The following is a 25,000-nucleotide window of genomic DNA, read 5'->3' on the forward strand; positions in this document are numbered from 1 at the left end:
TGTTGAGTGTTGAGGTAGCAGTGAGTAGGTAGGGGATGTAAATGGAGGAGTTGTGAGGTTGTTGTCCCGGTGTGTGGTGTGTGCCTGGTCTCAGGCCTAGCCCAAGATCGGAAACAATGAGCTCTGAGCTCGTTCCGTAGGGTAACGTCTGGCTGGCTCGTCACACACTGCACCAGATCAAACAGTGAATCACACAAGCGAACAAGACATGGAAAATAAGCAAAATTGTAGAAAAAAAAAATGGGGCGTTTTAATTTAATTGAATAAGAGAGAGAGAGAGAGAGAGAGAGAGAAATTGTTCCTAACCTAACCTAATTTTCAGACCAATGGCAACTCTAAGGTCTGGGAAGCAGGTTGGCGGCGGCGGTGGCGGTGGTGGTGGCGACGGCGGTGGTGGCGGTGGCAGGGAGGAGGTGGCAGAGGCAGTGGCAGTGAAGGAAAAGGTTAATATTGTGTTTAATGTTCCTAACCTAACACACACACACACACACACACACACACACACACACACACACACACACACACACACACACACTACAAAACACACACACACACTACAAAACACACACACACACACACACACACACACACACACACACACACACACACACACACTACAAAACACACACACACACACACACACACACACACACACACACACACACACACACACACACACACTACAAAACGACAAAAAAAAAAAAAAAAAACTTACAAAACACTATTTCCGAACCTTCCCTAACCTAACCTAAAATTCCCCACAAACAGACAAACGCGCATACAAGGAAGGTGGTGTTTGGGAGCCTACTGTTGGACTTACTGGGGTTCACAGTGGTGTTGCCCTCTTCCCTGCCCTGCTCGACTACTACGCACATCACGACACCAGCGGCCTGTATGCCTCCCTCCTCACCACCGTCACCACCTACCAGCACATCATTGGGGTTCCTGCCAGGTTCCATTCGGTCCTGTTTGGTGGTGCGTTTTGGTGTTTTGTGGTGTTTTTGGGGTGTTTTGTGGTGTTTTGGGTGTTTTATGGTGTTTTTGGGTGTTTTGGGGTGTTTTATGATGTTTTTGGGTGTTTTTGGGGTGTTTTATGATGTTTTGGGTGTTTAAGGTATTTTGTGTTGTTTTGGTGTTTTGTGGTGTTTTGTGTTGTTTTTGGTGTTTTTGGTGTGTTTTGGGGCATTTTGTGTGTTTTGTGTGTTTCTTGGGTGTTTGAGGTGTTTAATGGTGTTTTGTGTGAGTGTAGGAGTGTTTTGGAGTGTTTAGGGTGTTTTAATGGGGTTTGGGGATGTTTTGGGGTGTTTTTTATGCTTTTAGGGTGTTTTTGGGATATTTTGAGGTGTTTTGGGGTGTTTTATGTGTGTGTGTGTGTGTGTGTGTGTGTGTGTGTGTGTGTGTGTGTGTGTGTGTTTGTTTTGCGTATTTTGCTTGCTTAGTATTTGTTCAACATTCCACAAAAATAAGTTCAGAATCCACAAAAAAAAAAAGCTTCAAATTCTACTAAAAAGCTTCAGATTCCATTAAGAAAGTTTGGATTCCACTAAAAGATTTGGATTCCACTAAAAAGGATCAGATCTCACTAAAAAGGTTCCATATTTCAGGTCTTCTGGGTTCGCTGTTCTCCTTGCTGCAGTTTCTCTTCTCCCCGATCACCGGAGCGCTCTCGGATGTGTATGGCCGGAAAATTGTCTTCATTTGTACACTGGTATGGTATGGGGGTGTTTTGGGGTGTTTGTATACACACACACACACACACACACACACACACACACACACACACACACACACACACACACACACACACACACACACACACTCTCTCTCTCTCTCTCTCTCTCTCTCTCTCTCTCTCTCTCTCTCTCTCTCTCTCTCTCTCTCTCTCTCTCTCTCTCTCTCTCTCTGACAAAAATGTAGAGGAATAGAAAAATATGAGAGAGAGAGAGAGAGAGAGAGAGAGAAAAAATAACTCTCTCTCTCTCTCTCTCTCTCTCTCTCTCTCTCTCTCTCTCTCTGACAAAAACAAGAAAAAATAGAAAAAATATATATAAGAAAGAAAAAGAGAAAGAGAGAGAGAAGGAGGAGAAAAAATAAGACACAGACACACACACTCTCTCTCACACACTCTCTCTCTCTCCCAGATTGGCGTAGCGGCTTCCTATGGGCTGTGGGCGGCCGCAAGCAATTTTGCAGTGTTTGTCTTGGCTCGTGTGGTGGGCGGAGCTGCCAAAGGGAATATATCTCTGGCTTACTCAATTATTACAGACATTTCGGACGAGAAGACACGAGCAAGGGGCATGGTAAGGCTGTGTTTGGAGGGTTAGGTTAGGTTAGGTTAGGTTAGGTTAATCTGAGAGCTGTTTTTGGTGTGTTTTGGTGTGTTTTGAGTGTTTTTGAGTGTTTTGGGGTGTTTTGGGTTGTTTTTGGGGTGTTTTGGTGTGTTTTGGTGTTTTGAGTGTTTTGGTGTGTTTTGGTGTGTTTTGGGTGTTTTGGTGTGTTTTGGTGTTTTGGTGTGTTTTGGGTGTTTTGTGGTGTTTTGGTGTGTTTTGGATGTTTTGTGGTGTTTTGGTGTTTTGGTGTGTTTTGGGTGTTTTGGTGTGTTTTGAGTGTTTTGGTGTGTTTTGAGTGTTTTGGGTGTTTTGAGTGTTGTTGAGTGTCTTTGGTGTTGTGTGTTTTGGGTGTTTTGGTGTGTTTTGTGGTGTTTGGTGTGTTTGGGGTGTTTTGGGTGTTTTGGTGTGTTTTGGGTGTTTTGGGTGTTTTGTGTGTTTTGGGGTGTTTTGGGTGTTTTGGGTGTTTGTGGTGTTTTGGTGTGTGTTAGGGTGTTTGGTGTGATTTGAGACATTTTGGAGTGTTTTGAGTGTGTTTTGTGTGTTTTAGGTTTGTTTTGAGGTGTTTTGGTGTGTTTTAGAGTGATTTGGAGGCTTTTTGGTGTGTTGCTGGTGTTTTGTGGTGTTTTTGGTGTGTTTTGGGTGTGTTGTGTGATGTTTTGGGGTGTATTAGAGGTGTTTTGAGATAACTAATGTTGTGGATGTGTTCTGGGGTGTTGTGGTGTGTTTTTTGGTGTGTTTTGGTGTTGTGTGTACATTTTAACATCATTTTAATTATTTTTCTGCCTTTTTATGACAATTTTTTTACGTAACCCAACCTAACCTAACCTAACCTAATTTTTCAGGCCCTAATCGGTGTGGCGTTCAGTATTGGCTTCACCATCGGACCGACAGTAGGGGCCATGTTCTCCCGCTGGGGCAGTAGTGGCTGGTTCGCTGCCTCTGCTGTTTACGCCCTCACTCTCTCTCTTGCCAATATTTTTTTTTTTGCGGTGTTTTTCCAGGAGTCTTTGCCTGAGGTGAGTGTTTGTCTGTGTGTCTGTGTGTGTGTGTGTGTGTGTTTTGGCTTCAATTTCCATATCCGAGTGAATTTCTTTTCTCCTTCTCCTCCTCCTCCTCCTCCTCCTCCTCCTCCTCCTCCTCCTCCTCCTCCTCCTCCTCCTCCTCCTCCTCCTTTTAGCTTCAATCTTCCGCAAGTGAATTTCTTTTCCTTATTTTTCCTCGGCAGGCCAAGAGACGCAAAAATATTGGTGCCAGTTTGTCGGAATCTTGGGAGCTGATCAACCCCAGAGCTCTCTTCTCCTTCAGCTCCATCAAAGAGCTCGGCAAGGAAGGTCTGTCTGTCTGTCTGTCTGTGTGTGTGTGTGTGTGTGTCTGTCTGTGTGTGTGTTTGTTTTGATTATATATATATTTTTTTTATTTGCATTTATCTTCTCTGCCTTCTCTTTCTTCCTCTTCTTCTTAATTTCTTCCTTCTCTTCTTTTCTCCTCCTCCTCCTCCTCCTCTTCTTCTCCTTCATTCTCCCTTCTCTCCTTTCATCTTGCCTTCCTCCTCTCCTCTCCCCCTTCCCTCTCTCCCCACACAGAACGAAGCAAGCTAATCAAACTAGGACGTGTATATTTCCTGTACCTGTTCCTGTATTCTGGCCTGGAGTTCACCCTGACCTTTGTGACCCACCATAAACACAGCTATGACTCCCTGGCACAAGGTCGCATGTTCTCCTTCCTGGGGCTGGTCATGGCAGTCACACAGGGAGGCTTCATGAGGAAGGTTAAGGCTGGAAATGAGAAAGCAATTGCTAATAAGGTGTGTTTTGGGGTGTTTTGGGTGTGTTTTGAGTGTTTTGGGGTGTTTTGGGGTGTTTTGGGGTGTTTTGGTGTGTTTTGGTGTGTTTTGGGGTGTTTTGGTGTGTTTTGGGATGTTTTGGTGTGTTTTGGGGTGTTTTGGGGTGTTTTGGGGTGTTTTGGGATGTTTTGGTGTGTTTTGGGGTGTTTGGGGTGTTTTGGGATGTTTTGGTGTGTTTTGGGGTGTTTTGGGGTGTTTTGGGTGTTTTGTGTTTTGATGTTTTTGATATTTTTTGTGTGTTTTGGGGTGGTTTAGGTGTGTTTTTATGTTTTTGGTGTGTTTTTGTGTGTTTTGGTGTGTTTTGATGTGTTTTGGTGTGTTTTGGTGTGTTTTGGGTGTTGTGGAAGTTATTGGGTTTTGACACTCTTGAAAACCTAAATAACTTCCACTACACCCTTGAAAACCCCAATAACTTCCACTACACCCTTGAAAACAACAACAACAACAACAATAATAACAATAATAATAATAATAATAATAATAATAATAATAACTATCATCTGTACCCTGCATTATCTAGCCCCTTCATTGACAGGGGCTGATGATGATGGTCCCTGCCTTCATCCTCATAGGGGCTAGCGGCACCAATCTGGGGCTGTACTGTGGCCTGACGCTGTATGCCATAGGTGGGTCTGTGGGGCTGATTGGGGGCTGTGGGGCTGAGTCAGGGCTGGGTGAGGAATGGATGAGGGCTGAAGGAGGTGAGTAAGGAATTAATAAGGGGCTGAGTGGGGGCTGTGGGGCTGATTGAGGGCTGGGTAGGGACTGAGTGGGGCCTGGCTTACATAAACACTGGGAAATGTAGAGAAATGCTTAACCCCTTCAGTAGCGTGACGTGTTTCCCTATTCCTTGTGGTGACTATTTGGTGACTTTCTACAGCTTCACCAACTCATGTGGGGGGTTAAAATAGTGAAGACTGTGGCCATTAATCTTCTGCCCTCCATACACCCTTGCTAATGTCAAAAAAATGGTCTAATGGTACACAAATCTCAAGGTAAAAATGTGTCCCAGTACTGAAGGGGTTAAAATAGTGAAGACTGTGGCCATTAATCTTCTGCCCTCCATACACCCTTGCTAATGTCAGTAAAATGGTCTAATGGTACACAAATCTCAAGGTAAAAATGTGTCCCAGTACTGAAGGGGTTAAAATAGTGAAGACTGTGGCCATTAATCTTCTGCCCTCCATAGACCCTTGCTAATGTCAACAAAATGGTCTAATGGTACACAAAACTCAAGGTAAAAACGTGTCCCAGTACTGAATGGGTTAAAATAGTGAAGACTGTGACCATTAATCTTCTGCCCTCCATACACCCTTGCTAATGTCAATAAAATGGTCTAATGGTACACAAAACTCAAGGTAAAAACGTGTCCCAGTACTGAATGGGTTAAAATAGTGAAGACTGTGACCATTAATCTTCTGCCCTCCATAGACCCTTGCTAATGTCAAAAAAATGGTCTAATGGTACACAAAACTCAAGGTAAAAATGTGTCCCAGTACTGAAGGGTTTAAAATAGTGAAGACTGTGGCCATTAACCTTCTGCCCTCCATACACCCTTGCTAATGTCAACAAAATGGTCTAATGGTACACAAAACTCCAGTACTGAAGGGGTTAAAATAGTGAAGACTGACCATTAATCTTCTGCCCTCCATACACCCTTGCTAATGTCAACAAAATGGTCTAATGGTACACAAAACTCAAGGTAAAAACGTGTCCCAGTACTGAAGGGGTTAAAATAGTGAAGACTGTGGCCATTAATCTTCTGCCCTCCATACACCCTTGCTAATGTCAACAAAATGGTCTAATGGTACACAAAACTCAAGGTAAAAATGTGTCCCAGTACTGAAGGGGTTAAAATAGTGAAGACTGTGGCCATTAATCTTCTGCCCTCCATAGACCCTTGCTAATGTCAATAAAATGGTTTAATGGTACAGAAATCTCAAGGTAAAAATGTGTCCCAGTACTGAAGGGGTTAAAATAGTGAAGACTGTGGCCATTAATCTTCTGCCCTCCATACACCCTTGCTAATGTCAACAAAATGGTCTAATGGTACACAAAACTCAAGGTAAAAACGTGTCCCAGTACTGAAGGGGTTTAACTATCACAGCCTGAGCTAAACCTATTCATTTATCCATTTACGAGACTGCCCATTCACCCATTTACCCATTTACCACCTCTCTCACCCATTTTCTATAGGATCTTCTATGATGGTGCCCTGCCTGACAGCCCTCGCCTCCTGCCATGGCTCAGCTTCCCACAAAGGCACTCTTCTGGGCATTTGGAGGTCTTTGGGAGCACTAGCAAGGGCATTTGGACCTGTTGTGACATCTATTGGTAGGTTTGTGTGTGTGTGTTGTGGCGAGGGGTGTTTTTGGTGTGTTTTGGGGTGTTTTGGTGTGTTTTTGGGTGGTTTTGGTGTGTTTGGAGTGTTTTGTGTATGTTTTGAGTGTTTATGGTGTTTTGGGTGTGTTTTGGGAGTGTTTTGGGTGTATTTTGGGTGTGTTTGGGTGTTTGGGGTGTGTTTGGGTGTGTTTTGAATGGTTTTGTGTGTGTATGGGGTGTTTTGAGTATGTTTTTAGTGTTTTTAAGAGTGTTTAAGGGTATTTTGAGGTGTGTGTGTGTTTTGTGGGTGTTTTAGTGTGTTTTGGGTGTGTGTATGTACGTGTTATGCTCTCTCTCTCTCTCTCTCTCTCTCTGCAGGTTTCTGGGTGTTGGGGGCAGAAGTGTGCTATGTGGTGGGCGGTGTGTCCATGCTGGTGCCTTTGGTGATGCTGCAGGCGTATTGAACACCATGCTACACCATCAGCCTATGCTCACCATTCATGCTGTCTTAGATCTTACCCATTCTCTATGTTGGGCTAGATATCTTGGTGAGTTGGGCTGGAATTGGCGGGTTTTTTGTGCAGTTGGCTAAAATTGTCGTTTTTTGTGATTTTGGGCTAGTTTTTTGGTATGTTGGCTGAAATTGGCTGTTTTTGTGTGGTTTTGGGGTATGTTGGGCTGGAATTGCTGTTTTTGTGAAGTTTGGGCGAGTTTTGGGGTATGTTGACCTGAAATTGGCGCTTTTTGTGAAGTTTTTGCTAGTTTTTGGGTATGTTGGGCTAAAATTGGCTGTTTTTAGAGGAACGACGAGTTTTGTTTGTTTTGGCCTGAAATTCGCTAGTTTTTCAAGGGAAGTGTGTGTGTGTAGGCCTAATAAGCTCCATCCAGCCCCCTCAGCCTATGCTAACCACGCAGTGTAACTAAAATATAGGCTTATGTGCATTGGGCTAGATTTTTGGAGGATTGGGCTGGATTTCTGGTGCGTTGGGCTAGAATTGGCTGGTTTCTTGTGGGGTCTTGTTTATAAGGCAAAGATTTTTCAGTTTTCGTTTTTTTGCAAGTTAAGAGTGTTTTTGTGTTACTTATCATTATTTTTATTTTTTTGTGTGTTTCAACGTGTTTTGTTCATGAAATTAATGTGTTATCTCGTTATTTCTCCCTATTTATAATTTCCGAGCCATTAATTATTTCTCTCTATCGCTCGGCACAAATACACACTCGCAAGAACATTGGAGATAGAAATATAGGCGCTAAAATAATATTAACAGGGTGTAGTGGAAGTTATTGGGTGTTTTCAAGGGTGTAGTGGAAGTTATGGGTGTTTTCAAGGGTGTAGTGGAAGTTTGGAGATTTTCAAGGGTGTAGTGGAAGTTATTGGTGTTTTTCAAGGGTGTAGTGGGAGTTATTGGGGGTTTTCAAGGGTGTAGTGGAAGTTATTGGTGTTTTTCAAGGGTGTAGTGGGAGTTATTGGGGGTTTTCAAGGGTGTAGTGGAAGTTATTGGGGTTTTCAAGGGTGTAGTGAAAGTTTGGAGGTTTTCAAGGGTGTAGTGGAAGTTATTGGGTGTTTTCAAGGGTGTAGTGGAAGTTATTGGGTGTTTTCAAGGGTGTAGTGGAAGTTATTGGGTGTTTTCAAGGGTGTAGTGGAAGTTATTGGGGTTTTCCAGGGTGTAGTGAAAGTTTGGAGGTTTTCAAGGATGTAGTGGAAGTTATTGGGGGGTTTCAAGGGTGTAGTGGAAGTTATTGGGGGTTTTCAAGGGTGTAGTGGAAGTTATTGGGGTTTTCAAGGGTGTAGTGGAAGTTATTGGGTGTTTTCAAGGGTGTAGTGGAAATTATTGGGGTTTTTCAAGGGTGTTGTGGAAGTTATTGGGGTTTTCAAGGGTGTAGTGAAAGTTTGGAGGTTTTCAAGGGTGTAGTGGAAGTTATTGGGTGTTTTCAAGGGTGTAGTGGAAGTTATTGGGGTTTTCAAGGGTGTAGTGGAAGTTATTGTCTGTTTTCAAGGGTGTAGTGGAAGTTATTGGGGTTTTCAAGGGTTTAGTGGAAGTTATTGGGGTTTTCAAGGATGTAGTGGAAGTTATTGGGGTTTTCAAGGGTGTAGTGGAAGTTATTGGGGTTTTCAAGGGTGTAGTGGGAGTTATTGGGGGTTTTCAAGGGTGTAGTGGAAGTTATTGGGGTTTTCAAGGGTGTAGTGGAAGTTATTGTCTGTTTTCAAGGGTGTAGTGGAAGTTATTGGGGTTTTCAAGGGTGTAGTGGAAGTTATTGGGGTTTTCAAGGGTGTAGTGGAAGTTATTGGGGTTTTCAAGGGTGTAGTGGAAGTTATTGGGGTTTTCAAGGGTGTAGTGGAAGTTATTGGGTGTTTTCAAGGGTGTTGTGGAAGTTATTGGGGTTTTTCAAGGGTGTAGTGGAAATTATTGGGGTTTTTCAAGGGTGTTGTGGAAGTTATTGGGGTTTTCAAGGGTGTAGTGGAAGTTATTGGGGTTTTCAAGGGTGTAGTGGAAGTTATTGGGGTTTTCAAGGGTGTAGTGGAAGTTATTGGGTGTTTTCAAGGGTGTTGTGGAAGTTATTGGGGTTTTTCAAGGGTGTAGTGGAAATTATTGGGGTTTTCAAGGGTGTAGTGGAAGTTATTGGGGTTTTCAAGGGTGTTGTGGAAGTTATTGGGGTTTTTCAAGGGTGTAGTGGAAGTTATTGGGGTTTTCAAGGGTGTAGTGGAAGTTATTGGGGTTTTCAAGGGTGTAGTGGAAGTTTGGAGATTTTCAAGGATGTAGTGGAAGTTATTGGGGTTTTCAAGGATGTAGTGGAAGTTATTGATGTTTTCAAGGCTGTTTTTAAGGTTCCAGTGATAGTTTAAGAAAGATCTTATATATAGCATTTGGTAATGAGAAACACAAATCTCTCTCTCTCTCTCTCTCTCTCTCTCTCTCTCTCTCTCTCTCTCTCTCTCTCTCAAATAATCACTCGGTAATGACTTTTATAACGATTGCATTCCAATTAAGTATAAGTTTAAACCACAAAAATTAAACTGGACACTCGAGATATTTAGAAATACTTGTTTATTCTAGTTTGACTCAATTTTGGGGCTTATAAACAAGGAAGACAAGGAGTAAATAGATAGTTTAAATTATCTATTGTTTTCTGCCTCTTCAGAAACCAATGTGGAGTTTGATTAATGTAAAATGAAGACAGTTTGATTTAATGAGTTCAAATGACCAAGTTTAAAAGTGCCTTATAGAATCACATCATATTTCACCTCATATTAATCATCTCCACTCTCACCACTATTGTTAAAGGGCTCTAGTTGAAGTGACGTGGGTTTTTAAGGGTGTTTCTGGGCTCTAGTTGAAGTGACATAGGTTTTTAAGGGTGTTTCTGGGCTCTAGTTGAAGTGACGCGGGTTTTTAAGGGTGTTTCTGGGCTCTAGTTGAAGTGATGTAGGTTTTTAAGGGTGTTTCTGGGCTCTAGTTGAAGTGATGCGGGTTTTTAAGGGTGTTTCTGGGCTCTAGTTGAAGTGACGTAGGTTTTTAAGGGTGTTTCTGGGCTCTAGTTGAAGTGACACAGGTTTTTAAGGGTGTTTCTCGGCTCTAGTTGAAGTGACACAAGTTTTTAAAGGTGTTTCTGTGATTGTAGTAATAAATTAACAAGTTTTCTGCATTACTCTTAAAAACTTGGCTAATGGTCCCTGTGGTCCTTAAAAATGGTCACAGTAAGAGAGAGGGGGAAGCATTTTTTAATATGGCACATTATTGGGTGTTGTGTGGTGTTGCTGTGGTGTTGCTGTGTGTTGCCTTGCCTGAGGTATGTGGTCAAAACAACAAAAACAAGCCAATTTTGATGTTTTGGAGTACTGAGGAGGAAAAATTTAGGAAGATTTGAAATGAAGGAAAAAATAAGAAAGATGGAGAGAATTTGAAGGAAGGAAGGAAGGAAGGAAGAGGAGAAGAGGAGAGAATAGATGTTAATTAAAGGAAGGAAGGAAGGAGGGAAGGAAGAGGAGGAGGAGAAGAGAAGAGGAGAGAATAGGAAGGAAGGAGAAAAGAGAGAGAAGAAATGTGATAAAGAATGAAGGAAGGAGAGAGAGAGAGAGAGAGAGAGAGAGAGAGAGAGAGAGAGAGAGAGAGAGAGAGAGAGTCCATTAATTTCAGCAGACGTGATTTTTGTGACCTGCCCATTAATTCAACATTCCATTAGTGTAAGAGGCAACAATGTGACTAGAGGTGATCAAATGTGTCCAGTCCAGTATTACTCTGTCCTGTCACTCCACCCCCCCCACACACACACTCCCACACTCACTCCCACTCACTCCACTCCCACACACTCCACTCACTCTCTTTCTGGTGATGTAGTGGAAGTTATTGGTGTTTTGAAGGGTGTAGTGGAAGTTATTGGTGTTTTCAAGGGTGTAGTGGAAGTTATTGGTGTTTTGAAGGGTGTGGTGGAAGTTATTGGTGTTTTGAAGGGTGTAGTGGAAGTTATTGGTGTTTTGAAGGGTGTGGTGGAAGTTATTGGTGTTTTCAAGGGTGTGGTGGAAGTTATTGGGGTTTTGAAGGGTGTAGTGGAAGTTTTGGGGGTTTTCAAGGGTGTAGTGGAAGTTTTGGGGGTTTTCAAGGGTGTGGTGGAAGTTATTGGTGTTTTGAAGTGTGGTGGAAGTTATTGGTGTTTTGAAGGGTGTGGTGGAAGTTATTGGTGTTTTGAAGGTTCCAGTGATAGTTTAAGAAGAGGAGAGGGAGAGGGTGGTGTGTGTGGGGGGTTTCGGAGTATAGAGCAGATATGTGAATTATGTTCTCAGTAATTACTAATATATAATCTAAAATATGTAATCATTTCCTCATGCCTTCCTTGTCTTCTCTGTGTTTTGACAATTGTTCACTCTTGTCTGTGTGTGTGTCTGTCTGTGTGTGTGTGTTTGTGTGTGTCTATATCTCTGTGTATGTCTGTCTGTACATCTGTCTCTGACCATTTGTACATGTCTGTGTGTCTCTGTACGTGTGTCTGTGTATGTGCGTTTGTGTGTGTGTGTGTGTGTGTGTGTCTGTACTCCATATTCTCCTCATAATAATCTCACACGGTAATAAAATGTTCACGATTCTCTTTGTTTGTTTCATTGATTTCCTTTCCTCATTAATTGTTTTACTGCAATATTGCCAACTTGAAATATTGCATGTCTCTCTCTCTCTCTCTTACTCTGCATGTGTGAGAGAGAGAGAGAGAGAGAGAATGTGAGTGTGAATATGTGTGTGCGGATTGAACAAGAAAAGGCAGAAGAAGAAGAACAAGAAGGAGAAGAAGAAAGGAAGAAGATGGAAGGAAGAAGAAAAAGGAGGAGGAGGAGGAGGAGGAGGAGGAGGAGGAGGAGGAGGAAAGGGGGCAATAATATAATAAAACACCCGATACAGTCAAACAAAATACTTTATTGATATCCTTAGTTAGCAAGTACAGCTTTTAACAAAATCTGGCGCCTTGAAAGACAGGAATTAAAAACCGCCTATATCTCCTGAACTGCATTTTTTTCCCTCCTTTTTCTCGACGGGAAAACAAAAAGGCAATAAAAACCAGGAGATCACGAGGGAAGGGTAACAATAAAGACAATCAAGACAACTCCAGAAAAAAATAAATAAACTTACAAATTAAAATACGCAGAAAAAAAAAAATATATTGATTGAATGAAGTTTATAAAAAGGGTTCTCCTCGATAGTTTTCTTCCTTTTCTTGATGGGAAAGTTGGCAGAGGGAACAAGATCAAAGAAAATGAGCATAACGAGGTACAACATTAGGCAAGGAGGAGTAAAATTAATGTTCCGTCCTCCCGTTTTCTAAATTGACGGGAAGGAAATGATACGACACACAGAGAGAGAGAGAGAGAGAGAGAGAGAGAGAGAGAGAGAGAGAGAGAGAGAGAGAGAGAGAGAGAGAATTTTTTTCCCCACAAACAAGGGAGAAAAATAGAATGAATAAATAAATGAGAGAGAGAAAGAAAGATAGAGAGAGAAGAGAAAAAAGAAAGAGAGAGAGAACGTCAGTGTAGGAATAAATGTAGATAAATGGATAAATGAAGAAAAACAAGACAAAGGAAAAGAAAATAAGAAAAGGGAAAATATGATAAAAAAAAGAGCAAATGAAGAAAATAGACAAAAAACAGAAAAAATGAAGACAAAGAAGAAAATGAAGAAAAAAACACAAAAATAGACAAAAACAAGAAAAAAAAACAAAAAAATGAAGACAGAAAACTTAAAACAAGAGAGAAAAGGAAGAAAAAAAAAAAGGAAAGACAACAAAATTTTCTTCTTTTTCCGAGATGAAGAAAAAAAATAAATAAATAAATAAACAAACAAACAAGTAACAATATTCACACAAAAATGATGATTATTAATAATTACAAATAAATGGACAAGAAATTATTATCATTATTATTTTGCGCGACAAGAAATGTGTGTTCGTTTGTGTGTTCACTCGACAAACGCCTTAAGTAAATAATTGATCTAATCTTAAGTAATATAAGTAAATAAATTAACTAACAAAGACAGCAGTAGTAGTAGTAGTAGTAGTAGTAGTAGTAGATAATAATAATAATAATAATAATAATAATAATAATGAGAATCTGCCACAATGAGAGAGAAGTAGTAGTAGTAGTAGTAGTAGTAGTAGTAGTAGTAGTAGTAGTAGTAGTAGTAGAAATAAAAAAAAAATATCTAGGATTATGTTTGTGACTTTGAACCTTAAGAGTAGAGAGAATAAGTACAAAATTCCTTTACAGACTGTGCCAGCCTTGACTCTCCCTGTGTGTGTGTGTGTGTGTGTGTGTGTGTGTGTGTGTGTGTGTGTGTGTGTGTGTGTGTGTGTGTGTGTGTGTGTGATTTTGCAAGAGAGAGAGAGAGAGAGAGAGAGAGAGAGAGAGAGAGAGAGAGAGAGAGAGAGAGAGAGAGAGAGAGAGAGAGAGAGAGAGAGAGAGAGAGAGAGAGAGATCCATTACTCTTCACAATATTTCGTACATTTCTTGAGAGAGAAATAGAGACAATACAAGAGAGAGATAGAGATAGAGATAATTAAAGAGAGATAGAGATTCATTACCATTGTTATTGTATAAATTTTATTCACTAATGTATAAACCAGATCAAAATGTGTGTATGTGTGTGTCAGAGAGAGAGAGAGAGAGAGAGAGAGAGAGAGAGAGAGAGAGAGAGAGAGAGAGAGAGAGAGAGAGAGAGAGAGAGAGAGAGAGAGAGAGAGAGAGAGAGAGAGAGAGAGAGAGAGAGAACCAAAAAACATCAAAAACACAATAATAATAATAATAATAATAATAATAATAATAATAATAACAAAATACTACAAACAAAATAATAATAATAATAAGTACAAATAGAGAGAGAGAGAGAGAGAGAGAGAGAGAGAGAGAGAGAGAGAGAGAGAGAGAGAGAGAGAGAGAGAGAGAGAGAGAGAGAGAGAGAGAGAGAGAGAGAGAGAGAGAGAGAGAGAGAGAGAGAGAGAGAGAGAGAGGCCATACACAACACCCTATGGTCCCAGCACCAGCCTGTAAATTGTTACCTTACTAATTGGTCTGCAAGAAAAACAGAGAGAGAGAGAGAGAGAGAGAGAGAGAGAGAGAGAGAGAGAGAGAGAGAGAGAGAGAGAGAGAGAGAGAGAGAGAGAGAGAGAGAGAGAGAGAGAGAGAGAGAGAGAGAGAGAGAGAATCAAATAAAAACAATGACTTCATAAAATTAGATTGAAACAAGAAAAATTGATAAAAAAAAATAAATAAATAAAACAAACAAAGACAGACAGACAGACAGACAAACGTGCCGGTCCTGACAACTTTGAGAGGGAGAGTCCAATTTTTTTTCTTTTTTTCTTCAACGCATTAACAACGAAGGCAGGAAGGCAAGCACTGAGCCAAGCTGTGTTCCACCCTTCTCTGGAAGCTTTGGGTGTGTTTCCGTGTGTTTGGGGTGTGTTGGGGAGTGTTCTGAATTGTTTTGGGTGTGTTTTGGTGTGTTTAGGGGTGTTTTGGGGATGTTTTGGTGTGTTTTGAGGGTGTTTTGGTGTGTTTTGGGGTGTTTTGATGTGTTTTGGGAGTGTTCTGGATTGTTTTGAGGGTGTTTGGATGTGTTTTGGTGTTTTAGGTTGTGTTGGTGTATTACAGAGGTTGTTTTGGTGTGTTTTTGGGGTGTTGTGTGTGTTTTGGGGGTGTTTTGGTGTGTTCTAGGTGTTTTAGAGATGTTTTGGTGTGGTTTGGGGGTGGTGTGTGTGTGTGTGTGTGTGTGTGTGTGTGTGTGTCTACAGTGCCTTCACTTCCCGTCCTTCTACAAGTTAACAAGAAAAGTTGAACTACAAAGGGACCGATATTGTAATGATTACTATTATCATTATTATTATTATTATTAGCATTATCATTATCATTATTATTATTATTCTGTAACAGTATTTTTTTTAATGTTTATTGTTATCATTATCATTATCATTATCGCATATACCAAAAATAAAACTGAAACTTTCTTCTTTCTTTTTGCTTTTGTTTTTTTTGTGGCTTTTTTTGTGTTTTTGTGATGCTTTTTGGTGAACAATGACACACACACATCGTCTGACCAGCGGCGGCGGCGACGGCGGCGGCGGCGGTCTGGGGGGTCCTGTGTGGGCGGCTAGACAACGCTTGCATACTACAGACCGGGGGCGGGGAAGGGCGGGGTTGTGGGGAGGGAGGAAGGAAGGGAGGCGGGGAAGGAGGGGAGGGGGAGGGGGTGAGGGGTGGGGGAATAGCCTTAACTTGACACACGTACGTACGGCTTGTACCTTACACATTATCAACAGGGTTACGTTACAAACACTCACTACAAAAGCTGCCGTCACCACAGAGTTACCGGCGGGAGGGGGGCGGGGGCGCCAGGCCGGCCCGGCGGCGCACGGCGCGTGTTTTGATTGTGGCGGCCAGGGCGCGGCGCGGGGGCCGCCGCCCCCCGGGAGGCAGGTTCCTGATCTTGGACTAGGCACAATAATCCTTACTACTCCTCAACACAAGGGTCCTTTAGCAAAAATAGCAACACACATCTGTCGGGCGGCAACACCCGCGCTGGCCGGGGGCCGGGGGCCGGGGCGCCTCGCTCCGGCCAGCGCGGCGCCCGGGCTACAAGCGGCACTACTACAAAAGTAACATGATACAAACAGATAGAAAAAACAGCAAAAATAGTGGAATGTTTCATCTCTTGGTTAAGTATTTCAACGTGTCAACAGTGGAGAGCTTGGGCATCCATGGTTCTTAACGTTAGGGCGGCCGGCGGGGCGGCGCGGCGGCGGTGGCGGTGGCAGCGGGGCACACTGCAGGGCATGCCGCTGCCGCGCCCCGCCCGGCCGCCGGCAAACTACATAATTCTTTTGGACTGTAGAAAGGTGAAAAAATAGACTTTGGAACCTTTTTTAAGTAGATACCAACGAAGACTTGCTTCAGAAAGGCCAATGGCAAGTGGGGAAATGATCGGACGGGGCCGATTGCTGTGTGTGTGTGTGTGTGTGTGTGTGTGTGTGTGTGTGTGTGTGTGTGTGTGTGTGTGTGTGTGTGTGTGTGTGTGCGTGCGTGTCGTACGAGTATAAAAGCAATCCATGATATGTACTCGAGTTGTCCTGTGCTTGTGACTTGCCAGACAATCATACATACAGACAGACAAACAGACAGACAGACAGCTCCATACCTCCAAAGCCTCAATAAATATTTAAAAATACAACAATTGACTGGAATGTTGGCATACGAACAACATCGAAGCTACACGGAGGCTGGGCGGAGGAAGAAAACAACTGTCTGAATGAATCCCCACACACGCACGCGCACACACGCAAGCGGCCCCACGATTTGACAGTAGGAGAGGGAAAAGGAGTGAAAGACTAAGAATGTTCCTCCCCTCTTCTAAATCTACAATAATCCTTCTACATCAAGTATCTTATCTAGGGCTAAAACAGATTATAAACACAGAGCCACTAAGTAAAGAGGTTGGCGCTGGTCTCTTTCAAACCAGCGTTAACTCTGCACCATTAACGCTTGCTTGGTTTGCCTACTAACGGCTGACTAGTCTAGGGTCGGGCGGCAGCAGGTTAGTATACACATCCCTGCCACGTACCGCCCTTGGGATCTCATGGTAACAAGGTAGGGGGGCAGGACAGGGCAGGACTGGGCATGGCAAGGTCTGGGGGCATAACTGGTACGGGTTTAGGTGTTTTTGGGGTGTTTTTTTGGTGTTTTTTGGGGTTTTAAGATATGTATAATGGGGTAAGGTCATTCAGCCACCGAGCACTGTGTGTGTGTGTGTGTGTGTGTGTGTGTGTGTGTGTGTGTGTGTGTGTGTGTGTGTGTGTGTGTGTGTGTGTGGCAGTGGTGGTGGTGGTTGGGGAGAGGGGGGCAGGACAGGAAGCATGTGGTAGGGGTAAGGGGGGTGAGGGTGTGGTGGAGGGTTGGTGGGGGGGTACACAGACCCCCTAAGTACATGTGGTAACAAACAAGCAAACAAACAAACACAACCATTGTCCCATACCACCAAACAACAACAAAGAAATAAAAAAAAAATTTGTATTAAATAAAAAAATATTCTTTTTACAAACGAGATTGAAACAGCTTCTCCTACAAGGGCGGCGCGCACACACACACGCACACGCACAAGCACACACGCACACACACACACACACGTACACACCGCCACATAATTGGTCATTTTTATATTCTAAAGAAATGTGATTCTCTTTCATAAATTGGTCTTCTTAGGTTAGGTTAGGTTAGGTAAGATTAGGTAAGGTTAGGTTAGGTTAGGTTAGGTAAGGTTAGATTAGGTAAGGTTAGGTTAGGTACGGTTAGGTTAGGTAAGGTTACAATAGGAGAAGAGCTGACCTCGCTTTGACCTGGCATAACACGGCACAACACTGGAGACATAAGGCATTGAAGACGGTGGTAGTGGTAGTAGTAGTGGTGGTGGTGGTGGTGGTGGTGGTGGTGGTGGTGGTGGATGGCATAGGAACAAGGACAGAGGTAAGTGAACAAGAATTGGACAGGAGGAGCTGGAGAGCGCAGTACGGGGCTGTGGGAGCTGTGGGGGCTGTGGGAAGAGGTGTAGGGGGCTGATGAAGGCCTAGGGGTGTGTCGGGGGGCTGTCGGGGGCTGTGGGGGGCTAGGATAAAGTCACAAGACGGCATGGAGGTACAAAAAGGGAGAGCCTAGACATTAGACAAGATTCGGTCGTTTTGAGAAAGGGTTGAGCTGGTTAAGAACATCGTATATTGAAGCAGTACAAAAAATAGCAATAATCACGAGGGTGCCTAACAGATACACCTAAACACCTCGCTACACTATCTAAGGAAGGCGCTGGGGGCTCTTGGAGGGGCACAGGAGGCTGGGGGAGATTTTTAAGGGTCAGGGGACAGATTGGTAATTACAGATGTGTTTCAAGAAGACACACACGTCCTACTATCCTATCAAGTCGTGGTGATACAGTTCAAAACGTACAAAATTGTGGTTTTGTTTTGTCTCCGATTTTTTTTGGGGGGGGTTTCTGGTGTTTGTGGAAAATCTGAGTGCGTTTGTGTGTTTTTTCCTCGTTTTTCTTTCGTTTCCATGCGTTTGATCAGTTAAAAAAAAATAAATTGTGTTTTCTCATGTACGTGTTAAAACATACACAAAAAAACAACAAATACACACGTTTTCTTTGCGTTTAGGATCACTGATGTCCCGTTTTCTTCACACGCACTTCAAAACACACGAAAAAACACAAATCATCTTTTCCCACATTAAATCGAGCAACACGCACTTCAACACACAGAAATTGCTAAGAGGAGACATCAAAACATCACGTCCAGTAGTAGCAGTAGTAGTAGTAGTAGTAGCAGTAGTAGCAGTTAATATCACTTATCACCTCATGGCAAATTTGGCCCCTTGTCTCGTGTATCAAGGCCGCCACCACCACCACCACCACCACCTCGGGCAGTGGTGGTGGTGGTGGCAGTGATGGCGGTGGTATAACAGGTTTGCTAGTGTCCTCACCAATGGCTTTGATTGTCAAGCTGAAAGGATCCACTCTTAAGCTTGAGGACGTAATTAAGCTCAGGTATGTCTCAAGCCCTCACAAGCTTAAATTTTGGTCTTTCAAGTTCATATCAGCTTGAGAACTTGAAGGGTTACTAAGCTCAGTGAATCTCAAGCCCTCACAAGCTTAAATTTGGTCTATAAGTTCATATCAGCTTGAGAACTTAAGATTTTTTACTTATTAAGTTCATGTAAGCTTGAAAACTTGAGGATTAGTAAACTTTAGTGTCACTCAAGCCCTCACAAGCTTAAATTTGGCCTTTCAAGTTCATTTCAGCTTGAGAATTTCCAATATTTGGCCTTTTAAGTTCATACAAGCTTGAGAACTTAAGAATCAGTAAGCTTAGGTGTCACTCAAGCTTAAATTTGGTCACTAAGTTCAAAAAGCTTCAGAACTTAATATTTTTGGTCTTTCAAGTTAATATCAGCTTGAGAACTTGACATTTTTGGGTTAGTTAAGTTCATGCAAGCTTGAGAAGACTTGAGTTCTCTTAAGCTTAACTCTAACTTAGCTGGAAGTTCCTCTAAGCTCGAAAAACTTGTTCTCCTAAGCTTTAGTGCAACTGGAGTTGTTTCAAGCTTTGGTGTAACATGTTCTTCAGATCGTGCAAGCTTGGGGAGCGATGTTCTGGCAAGCTTGAATTATTAACAAGTTTTCCTAATAAAAGCTCACAAACTCAAGCTCACCCTAAACTGGTAAGCTTGCCAGAAGTCCCACACCAAGCTTTAAAAACCCGCAAAGCTTCAAACAACTCGAGCAAACACACAAACATACAAACACCATTGCGATCCATTTAACAAACCCAGCGTCACATTCTTGAGGCGGTCCGGCACAAATATCTCGGACCACAGAAAGCCAGCCCACAGAGGATGGCCCCAGGGGTAGCACCAGCCTCCCCGGGGGTCCACAGGGGGCTGGCCGTGTAAAATTGAGAGTATAAACAGCAAATTTTGATATAAAGACAAGTATTTTTCTGTCCAGCAGTGTCGGTGTGGGGAGGTTTAACAAGTGAGTGTGTCTGGATGGTATTTCATAACATGTAACTATTTGGGTCAGTTTTACAATGTTCTGGTCTCAAAAACTGGTCTAATCTAGCTTATCCTGGCTTGGCGTGGCTTGGCGTGGCTGGGTTTGGCTGTGTTTTGCCTTGAATGATGATATTTTTAGTTTCCATGTGTTGTTTTGCATTCCCAAGGCTGTTTTATGTTGATTTCTGCCTCTAATTCACTTTTTTATGGTGTTTGGAATACTGTTTGGTTTTCAAGGGTGTTTTTTTACCCCAGTTCTTGCTTGGGAAAATTATAAACGTCAATCAATGTCTATTTTAACCGTTTTCCTTGCCTGTGTTTGAAATTTTGTCAAGTTTTCAAGGGTGTTTTCCCAGTCGTCGCTTGGAAAAATAACGAACGTGAATATTTTTGTTTTAACCGTTTTTTTAATGCATGCGGTGTTTGAAATATTGGTTCTAAGCGTCCCTGGAGCCGAGACAATGCATGTACACTATTACCAGAACAAGAAAACTCCTCGAAGTGCCTCTTTTAACTGGCAACAATGTCCTGAAGCAGTGAAAGAGAGAGACAGTTTGGCAGCTGTAGGAGTGTGGCTTTAACTAACAACAATGCTTAACACTCTGCCAAAACACCATTAAACATTCTAAAACTGCTAAATTGATGAAAAATACCCTTCAGAGACCCAGTAAGTGTTGAAAATAGAGAAAAATTGTTAGGCTGTGACTGGAAACATGAAAAATCGTAATATCTTCCAGTGTAGCTTTGGAAACATATAGAAAGATCGCTGTCACTCGAAACACAAAAAACACCCTTGAAAAACCTTTATAACTTCAAAATCTTGCAAAAAACACCACTGCAAACACCAGCAACACCACCAACACTCATTAAAAAACACCAATAAACACACACAAACACCTCAAAACCTCTAAAAAACTCAAAAAATGAAAAAAATTTATATAAAAACGAGACTCCATTTTAAAACACCCACTGACACTTGACGGCCGAACCAAGCCACTAAATTTTTGAAGACCGAGAGATGACACAGAACATTGCAAAGACACGACCGAAACATCATCATCATCATCATCAGCATTGGTCATCGCCAGTCCAGTTGAGATAGAAAGCCATGATAGAGATAACTTATTGATAAAGATGAGTATTGTAAAAATTAAAAAGATGTTTACATTTGAGAGAGCAAGAAAGAGAGAGAGACAGACGTGAGATTTCAAAGTAGTAGTTGTAGTAGTAGTTATGGCATAGCTTCCTAACCCAAATGTACTAGGGCTGGAGCAGTAGAAGTAGTAGTAGTAGTAGTAGAAGAATCAGACATTTTCCTCTAACAGTAGTAGCAGTCGAAGTAGTACCAGTAGCAGTAGTAATAGTAGTAGTAGTAGTAGTGGTACACATGTTGGTTCCTTTGATAACTAAACAACAACTCTACAACGTCTTACAAACTAGTAGTGACTTTGAAGGATGCCTGGCTGACACCCTTAAGAGCCACCAACTGACAGAAGCTCGCATGCAAATCACCCTTACTAACTAACAAATGCAGAACAATGGAGGCTGACACTACCTCCTCCTCCTCCTCCTCCTCCTCCTTCTCCTTCTCCTCCTCCTCCTTTCCTTCTTCTTCCTCCTCCTCCTCCTCCTTCAAAAGAATATTTCAATTTCTTAAGTCTCTTGGTAATAAATTAATAAATAAAAATATACAGGATGTGATACATAGGGATGGGAGAGTGAGAGAGTGAGAAAGTGAGAAAGTGAGAGAGTGAGAGTGTGTGTTCGTGTGTGTGTACATATAAGGAACTGCTTCGTAACACAATGGCACAACACAAAATCATTATTATTATCATCATCATCACTAATAACTCAAAAGAGCACAACAGAAATTAAAACGTGTGTGTGTGTGTGTCTGTGTCTGTGTGTGTGTGTGTGTGTGTGTGTGTGTGTGTGTGTGTGTGTGTGTTTGGATCATAAACTTAATAAAAAACTGAACTCAAAAAATGGTAAAACTCAAAACATTTATATACATGACTAATGGTTTGTGGCGGCAGCAGCGACGGCGGCCATCTTGAAAAATAGAGGCAAAATATTAAAAAAACACACATTTCAGTAACAAAGGAGCAAAGAAAACGGGAATAATGTAAAAATTAATAAAACGGAGCTAACAAAACTGGCGACAGAAAATAAATTAAAAAAACAACAATATGTATAGAGATAGAGAAAGAGAGAGAGAGATAGAGAGATCTGACTAGCGGGGAAGAGCAAGGCTGCCCCGAGTGAGATAGAGAAAGAGAGAAAGAGAAAGAGACTTGGATCAGGGGTAGACAGGGGGGGTAGGGACTGACTGGGGGGTAAGGGAGGCAAAGAACTAAGATTTGGGGATAAAAGGATAAATTCATAGAGAAATTTATAAAATCTCGAGTAAATTGGACAAATTAGGGTATTTTCTGGCCAAACTAGGATCATTTCTGGGTAAAACTGGACAAACTAGGGACATTTTTCCAGGTAAAATGGACAAACTAGGGTCATTTTTCTGGGTTAACTGGACAAACTAGGGTATTCTTCTAATGTATTTTGCTGTGGAAATGACAAAATCCAGGCAAAATGTTCCCCGGGCTGGCGTCAACTAGGGCAGTCGGGGCGGAAACTTGCCAAAACTAGGGTAACTTGAGAGTCAGCACGCCAGCGTCCCCGGGAGAGAAGACTGGCGGTGCTGAGCGATGGGGCAGATTCCTGGAGGTCCCAGTGACCCGAGGCTGACCTGGGGCTGATCGGGGACTGACTAAACAGGGCAAACAGGGTGACTTTCTAGGACAAACTTGTGAAAACTTTGGCATGGGGGAGCACAGGGTGGGGCTGGAGGGGGCTTGGGGCCGATGGGGCTGGGTGGGGGGCTGGATTCAAATGGAACAGGCATTATAAACAACTGCAACCACGATGTATTAAAAATAGACTATTTGAAGGAGCGAAGATAACGATGAGGTGTGACACGACTGCGGCGGCGGCGGCGGCGACCCTAGGCCCTCACATGTGTGGGGGGGGGACCTGCAGATACCGGTACACGTAGAGACGGTAATCCTTGCTGGCCAGAACCACCGAGCCGTCGTCCATCAGAGCCACGTCGAAACACTGCGCGTGCTTCACCTTCGACTCGTACGCAGAAACCAATTGACCTTCCTGCGTAAATAAGGTCAGGTTGAAGTTGTTGTGGTTGTCAGCGATGAGTACTTCCCCCTGGCTGTTGATCCCCACACCTATAGGGTAGTTGGTGATGCCCTCTCCACCAATCTGACGGAGGTACTGCCCCTCGTAGTTAAACACCTGCGGAAGATACCGGTTCGTTAGTCTTTCGCTTATTTGTACATACGCACGCACGGGTTAGGTTAGGTTTGTACGCGCGTACACATGCATACACACATACAAGGTTTGATTTCGATAGCAGTTTGTTGTTCACACACATACGCACATACACGTACATGCACTGGTTACTGGGTTTGGTTACTCACACACACACACACACACACACACACACACACACACACACACACACACACACACAGAGAGAGAGAGAGAGAGAGAGAGAGAGAGAGAGAGAGAGAGAGAGAGAGAGAGAGAGAGAGAGAGAGAGAGAGAGAGAGAGAGAGAGAGAGCACTAACCTTGACACAGTGAGCCCTGTTGTCTGAGATGAATATTTCCTGCTTGTCATTAACGACAACTCCATTTGGAAACTCGAGGTGGTTTGGACAGTTGAACTGGTGGAGGACAGTGCCGTACTGGTCGAAGATAATGACGCGCATCACCTTGCATTCCACCACGATGATCCGTCCCTTGTGGTCCACCGTCACGCCGCGAGGATAGCAGAGTGTATTGGCCCCAAACTTCCTCACAAACTGTCCATACTGGTTGTAGATCTGTATCTGGTGCGTCGGGCTGCGTTCCGTCACGATGATGTCCCCGCTGGTCCGCACAACAGCCACGCGGTTCGGGTACAGCAGCTGGCCGTCCCGCTTCCCGCACTCCCCAAACTGAAACTTGAATCGTCCTTCCTTGTCGAAGATCTGGATACGGTGGTTGTTTGTGTCGGCCACAATGATGTCGTTCTGCGCGTTGACGGCCACACCGCTGGGCTCCGTGAACTGCCCCTCCAGCACCCCAAACTCCCCAAACTTGCAGTGGTAGATCATCTTCTGCCGCTTGATCTGCGACCGCGGCGGAAAGATGGAGCACGACAGCAGCTTGTGGGACAGGTCGTGCAGCACCGGGTCACCGCCGCCCACCCCCACCCTCCCGCCGCCGCCGCCGCCACCACCACCGCTGAACACCCCCTCGCCGCCGCCGCAGCTCCACTTCTCGTAGGAGGAGAGGCCGTTCATGTTGAGGTCGCCCAGGCTGGTGGAGAATGGCCCCAGGGACTGTGTGGAGCTGAACCGCTTGGACAGCAGCGCGGACAGCTGGCTGCTGCTGTACGGACGCTCCAGCACTCCATTCAGGTTGCCATTCACACCCCCGCCTCCGCCACCCCCACCTCCACCCAGCCCTGAGAAGCCGTTGGCCAGACCGTTGGCCAGGCCGCCACCGAGGGCCGAGCCCAGCGCGGCACCGCCCAGGCCGGCCGTCATGCCGTTGGGCACCGGGGCTGTGCTGGACACCACAGGGATGGCACCGGGGTGGCCGGGGGCCAGGCCGCCGCCGCCACCATTGGCCAGCGTGGTGAGGCCGGAGAGTCCGTTGAGGCAGGTGTTGATGGTGTTCATGCTGGTGACAGAGGCAGAGGGGGAGGGGCGGGCAATGGGGGGCAGCTTGGCAGGGCCCACCTGGATGTCTGAGGAGGACCTGATGTATCCGAAGGTGTTGCGGACGCCCACCTGGATGGCGGGGTAGTTGGACACAAACTCCAGGTCGCTGACGTTCTGCATGCCCAGGTCAAAGTTCTTGCCCATCTGCTCCGCCAGCTTGCCCTCGATCAGCTTGCGGAACATGAGCACCTCCGTGGTGTTGGCGTACTTCCGCATCTTGTCCACAAAGTCGCAGGTGGAGAGTAGCTTGTCCACGCACTCCTGGGCCTTCTGGGCAAACACTGAGAGGGACACCTGCTTGGCGTGGTACAGGCTGTCCAGCTCCCGCAGCAGCTCACTCTTGCGCTCCTCCACCACCGTGGTGTAGAAGGCGAAGGTGTCCTGGATCTCACTCTGGGCCTTCTCGTACTGCTGCTGCAGCCGCCCGCTGGACCCCTCCACCGCCTTCACGCAGGACCGCAGGTCGGCCGCGCGGGACCGGCCACCCTCCATGGCATGGCAGATTTGGTCCAGGTGCTTGGGGGCCGCGTCGTGCAGCGCCTCGTGCTCGTGCAGGCCCTTGGGGTGGTCCAGCAGGGTGCAGTCCACACAGATGGGCGCACTGCAGGTCACACAGAAGTACTTGAGGGGCTCCCCCTTGTGGCGGATGCAGGT

General features: G+C 44.1%; 2 protein-coding genes and 1 long non-coding RNA gene across 4 annotated transcripts in view; 2 read left to right on the forward strand and 1 right to left on the reverse strand.

The window, feature by feature from the left end:
• The window catches only part of LOC123514053 (major facilitator superfamily domain-containing protein 10-like), an 8,135-nt gene extending 724 nt beyond the window's left edge, over positions 1–7,411 (forward strand). The window contains 11 exon segments of the mRNA XM_045271685.1: positions 323–443; positions 769–841; positions 844–975; positions 1,605–1,708; positions 2,142–2,300; positions 3,173–3,346; positions 3,556–3,661; positions 3,914–4,134; positions 4,709–4,799; positions 6,370–6,507; positions 6,874–7,411. Coding sequence (XP_045127620.1) covers positions 327–443; positions 769–841; positions 844–975; positions 1,605–1,708; positions 2,142–2,300; positions 3,173–3,346; positions 3,556–3,661; positions 3,914–4,134; positions 4,709–4,799; positions 6,370–6,507; positions 6,874–6,959 — 1,401 coding nt within the window. The 5' untranslated portion in view covers positions 323–326 and the 3' untranslated portion in view covers positions 6,960–7,411.
• The window catches only part of LOC123514275, a 14,041-nt gene extending 3,378 nt beyond the window's left edge, over positions 1–10,663 (forward strand). The window contains exon 2 of the long non-coding RNA XR_006677555.1: positions 10,562–10,663. This is a non-coding gene — a long non-coding RNA (uncharacterized LOC123514275). The remainder of the gene's footprint in view (positions 1–10,561) is intronic.
• A 6,097-nt stretch (positions 10,664–16,760) lies between these two features.
• Positions 16,761–25,000, reverse strand: part of LOC123513946 (brain tumor protein-like) — a 37,177-nt gene continuing 28,937 nt past the window's right edge. For both annotated transcript variants that reach the window (XM_045271565.1, XM_045271484.1), the window contains exons 3-4: positions 23,207–25,000; positions 16,761–22,870 (exon numbers count right to left, since the gene is read on the reverse strand). The exon at positions 23,207–25,000 is cut by the window's right edge and continues 413 nt beyond it. In XM_045271565.1, coding sequence (XP_045127500.1) covers positions 22,574–22,870; positions 23,207–25,000 — 2,091 coding nt within the window. In that variant the 3' untranslated portion in view covers positions 16,761–22,573. The remainder of the gene's footprint in view (positions 22,871–23,206) is intronic.

Source organism: Portunus trituberculatus, chromosome 1 (genome assembly GCF_017591435.1).
Source record: "Portunus trituberculatus isolate SZX2019 chromosome 1, ASM1759143v1, whole genome shotgun sequence".
Taxonomy (NCBI): Eukaryota; Metazoa; Arthropoda; class Malacostraca; order Decapoda; family Portunidae; genus Portunus; species Portunus trituberculatus.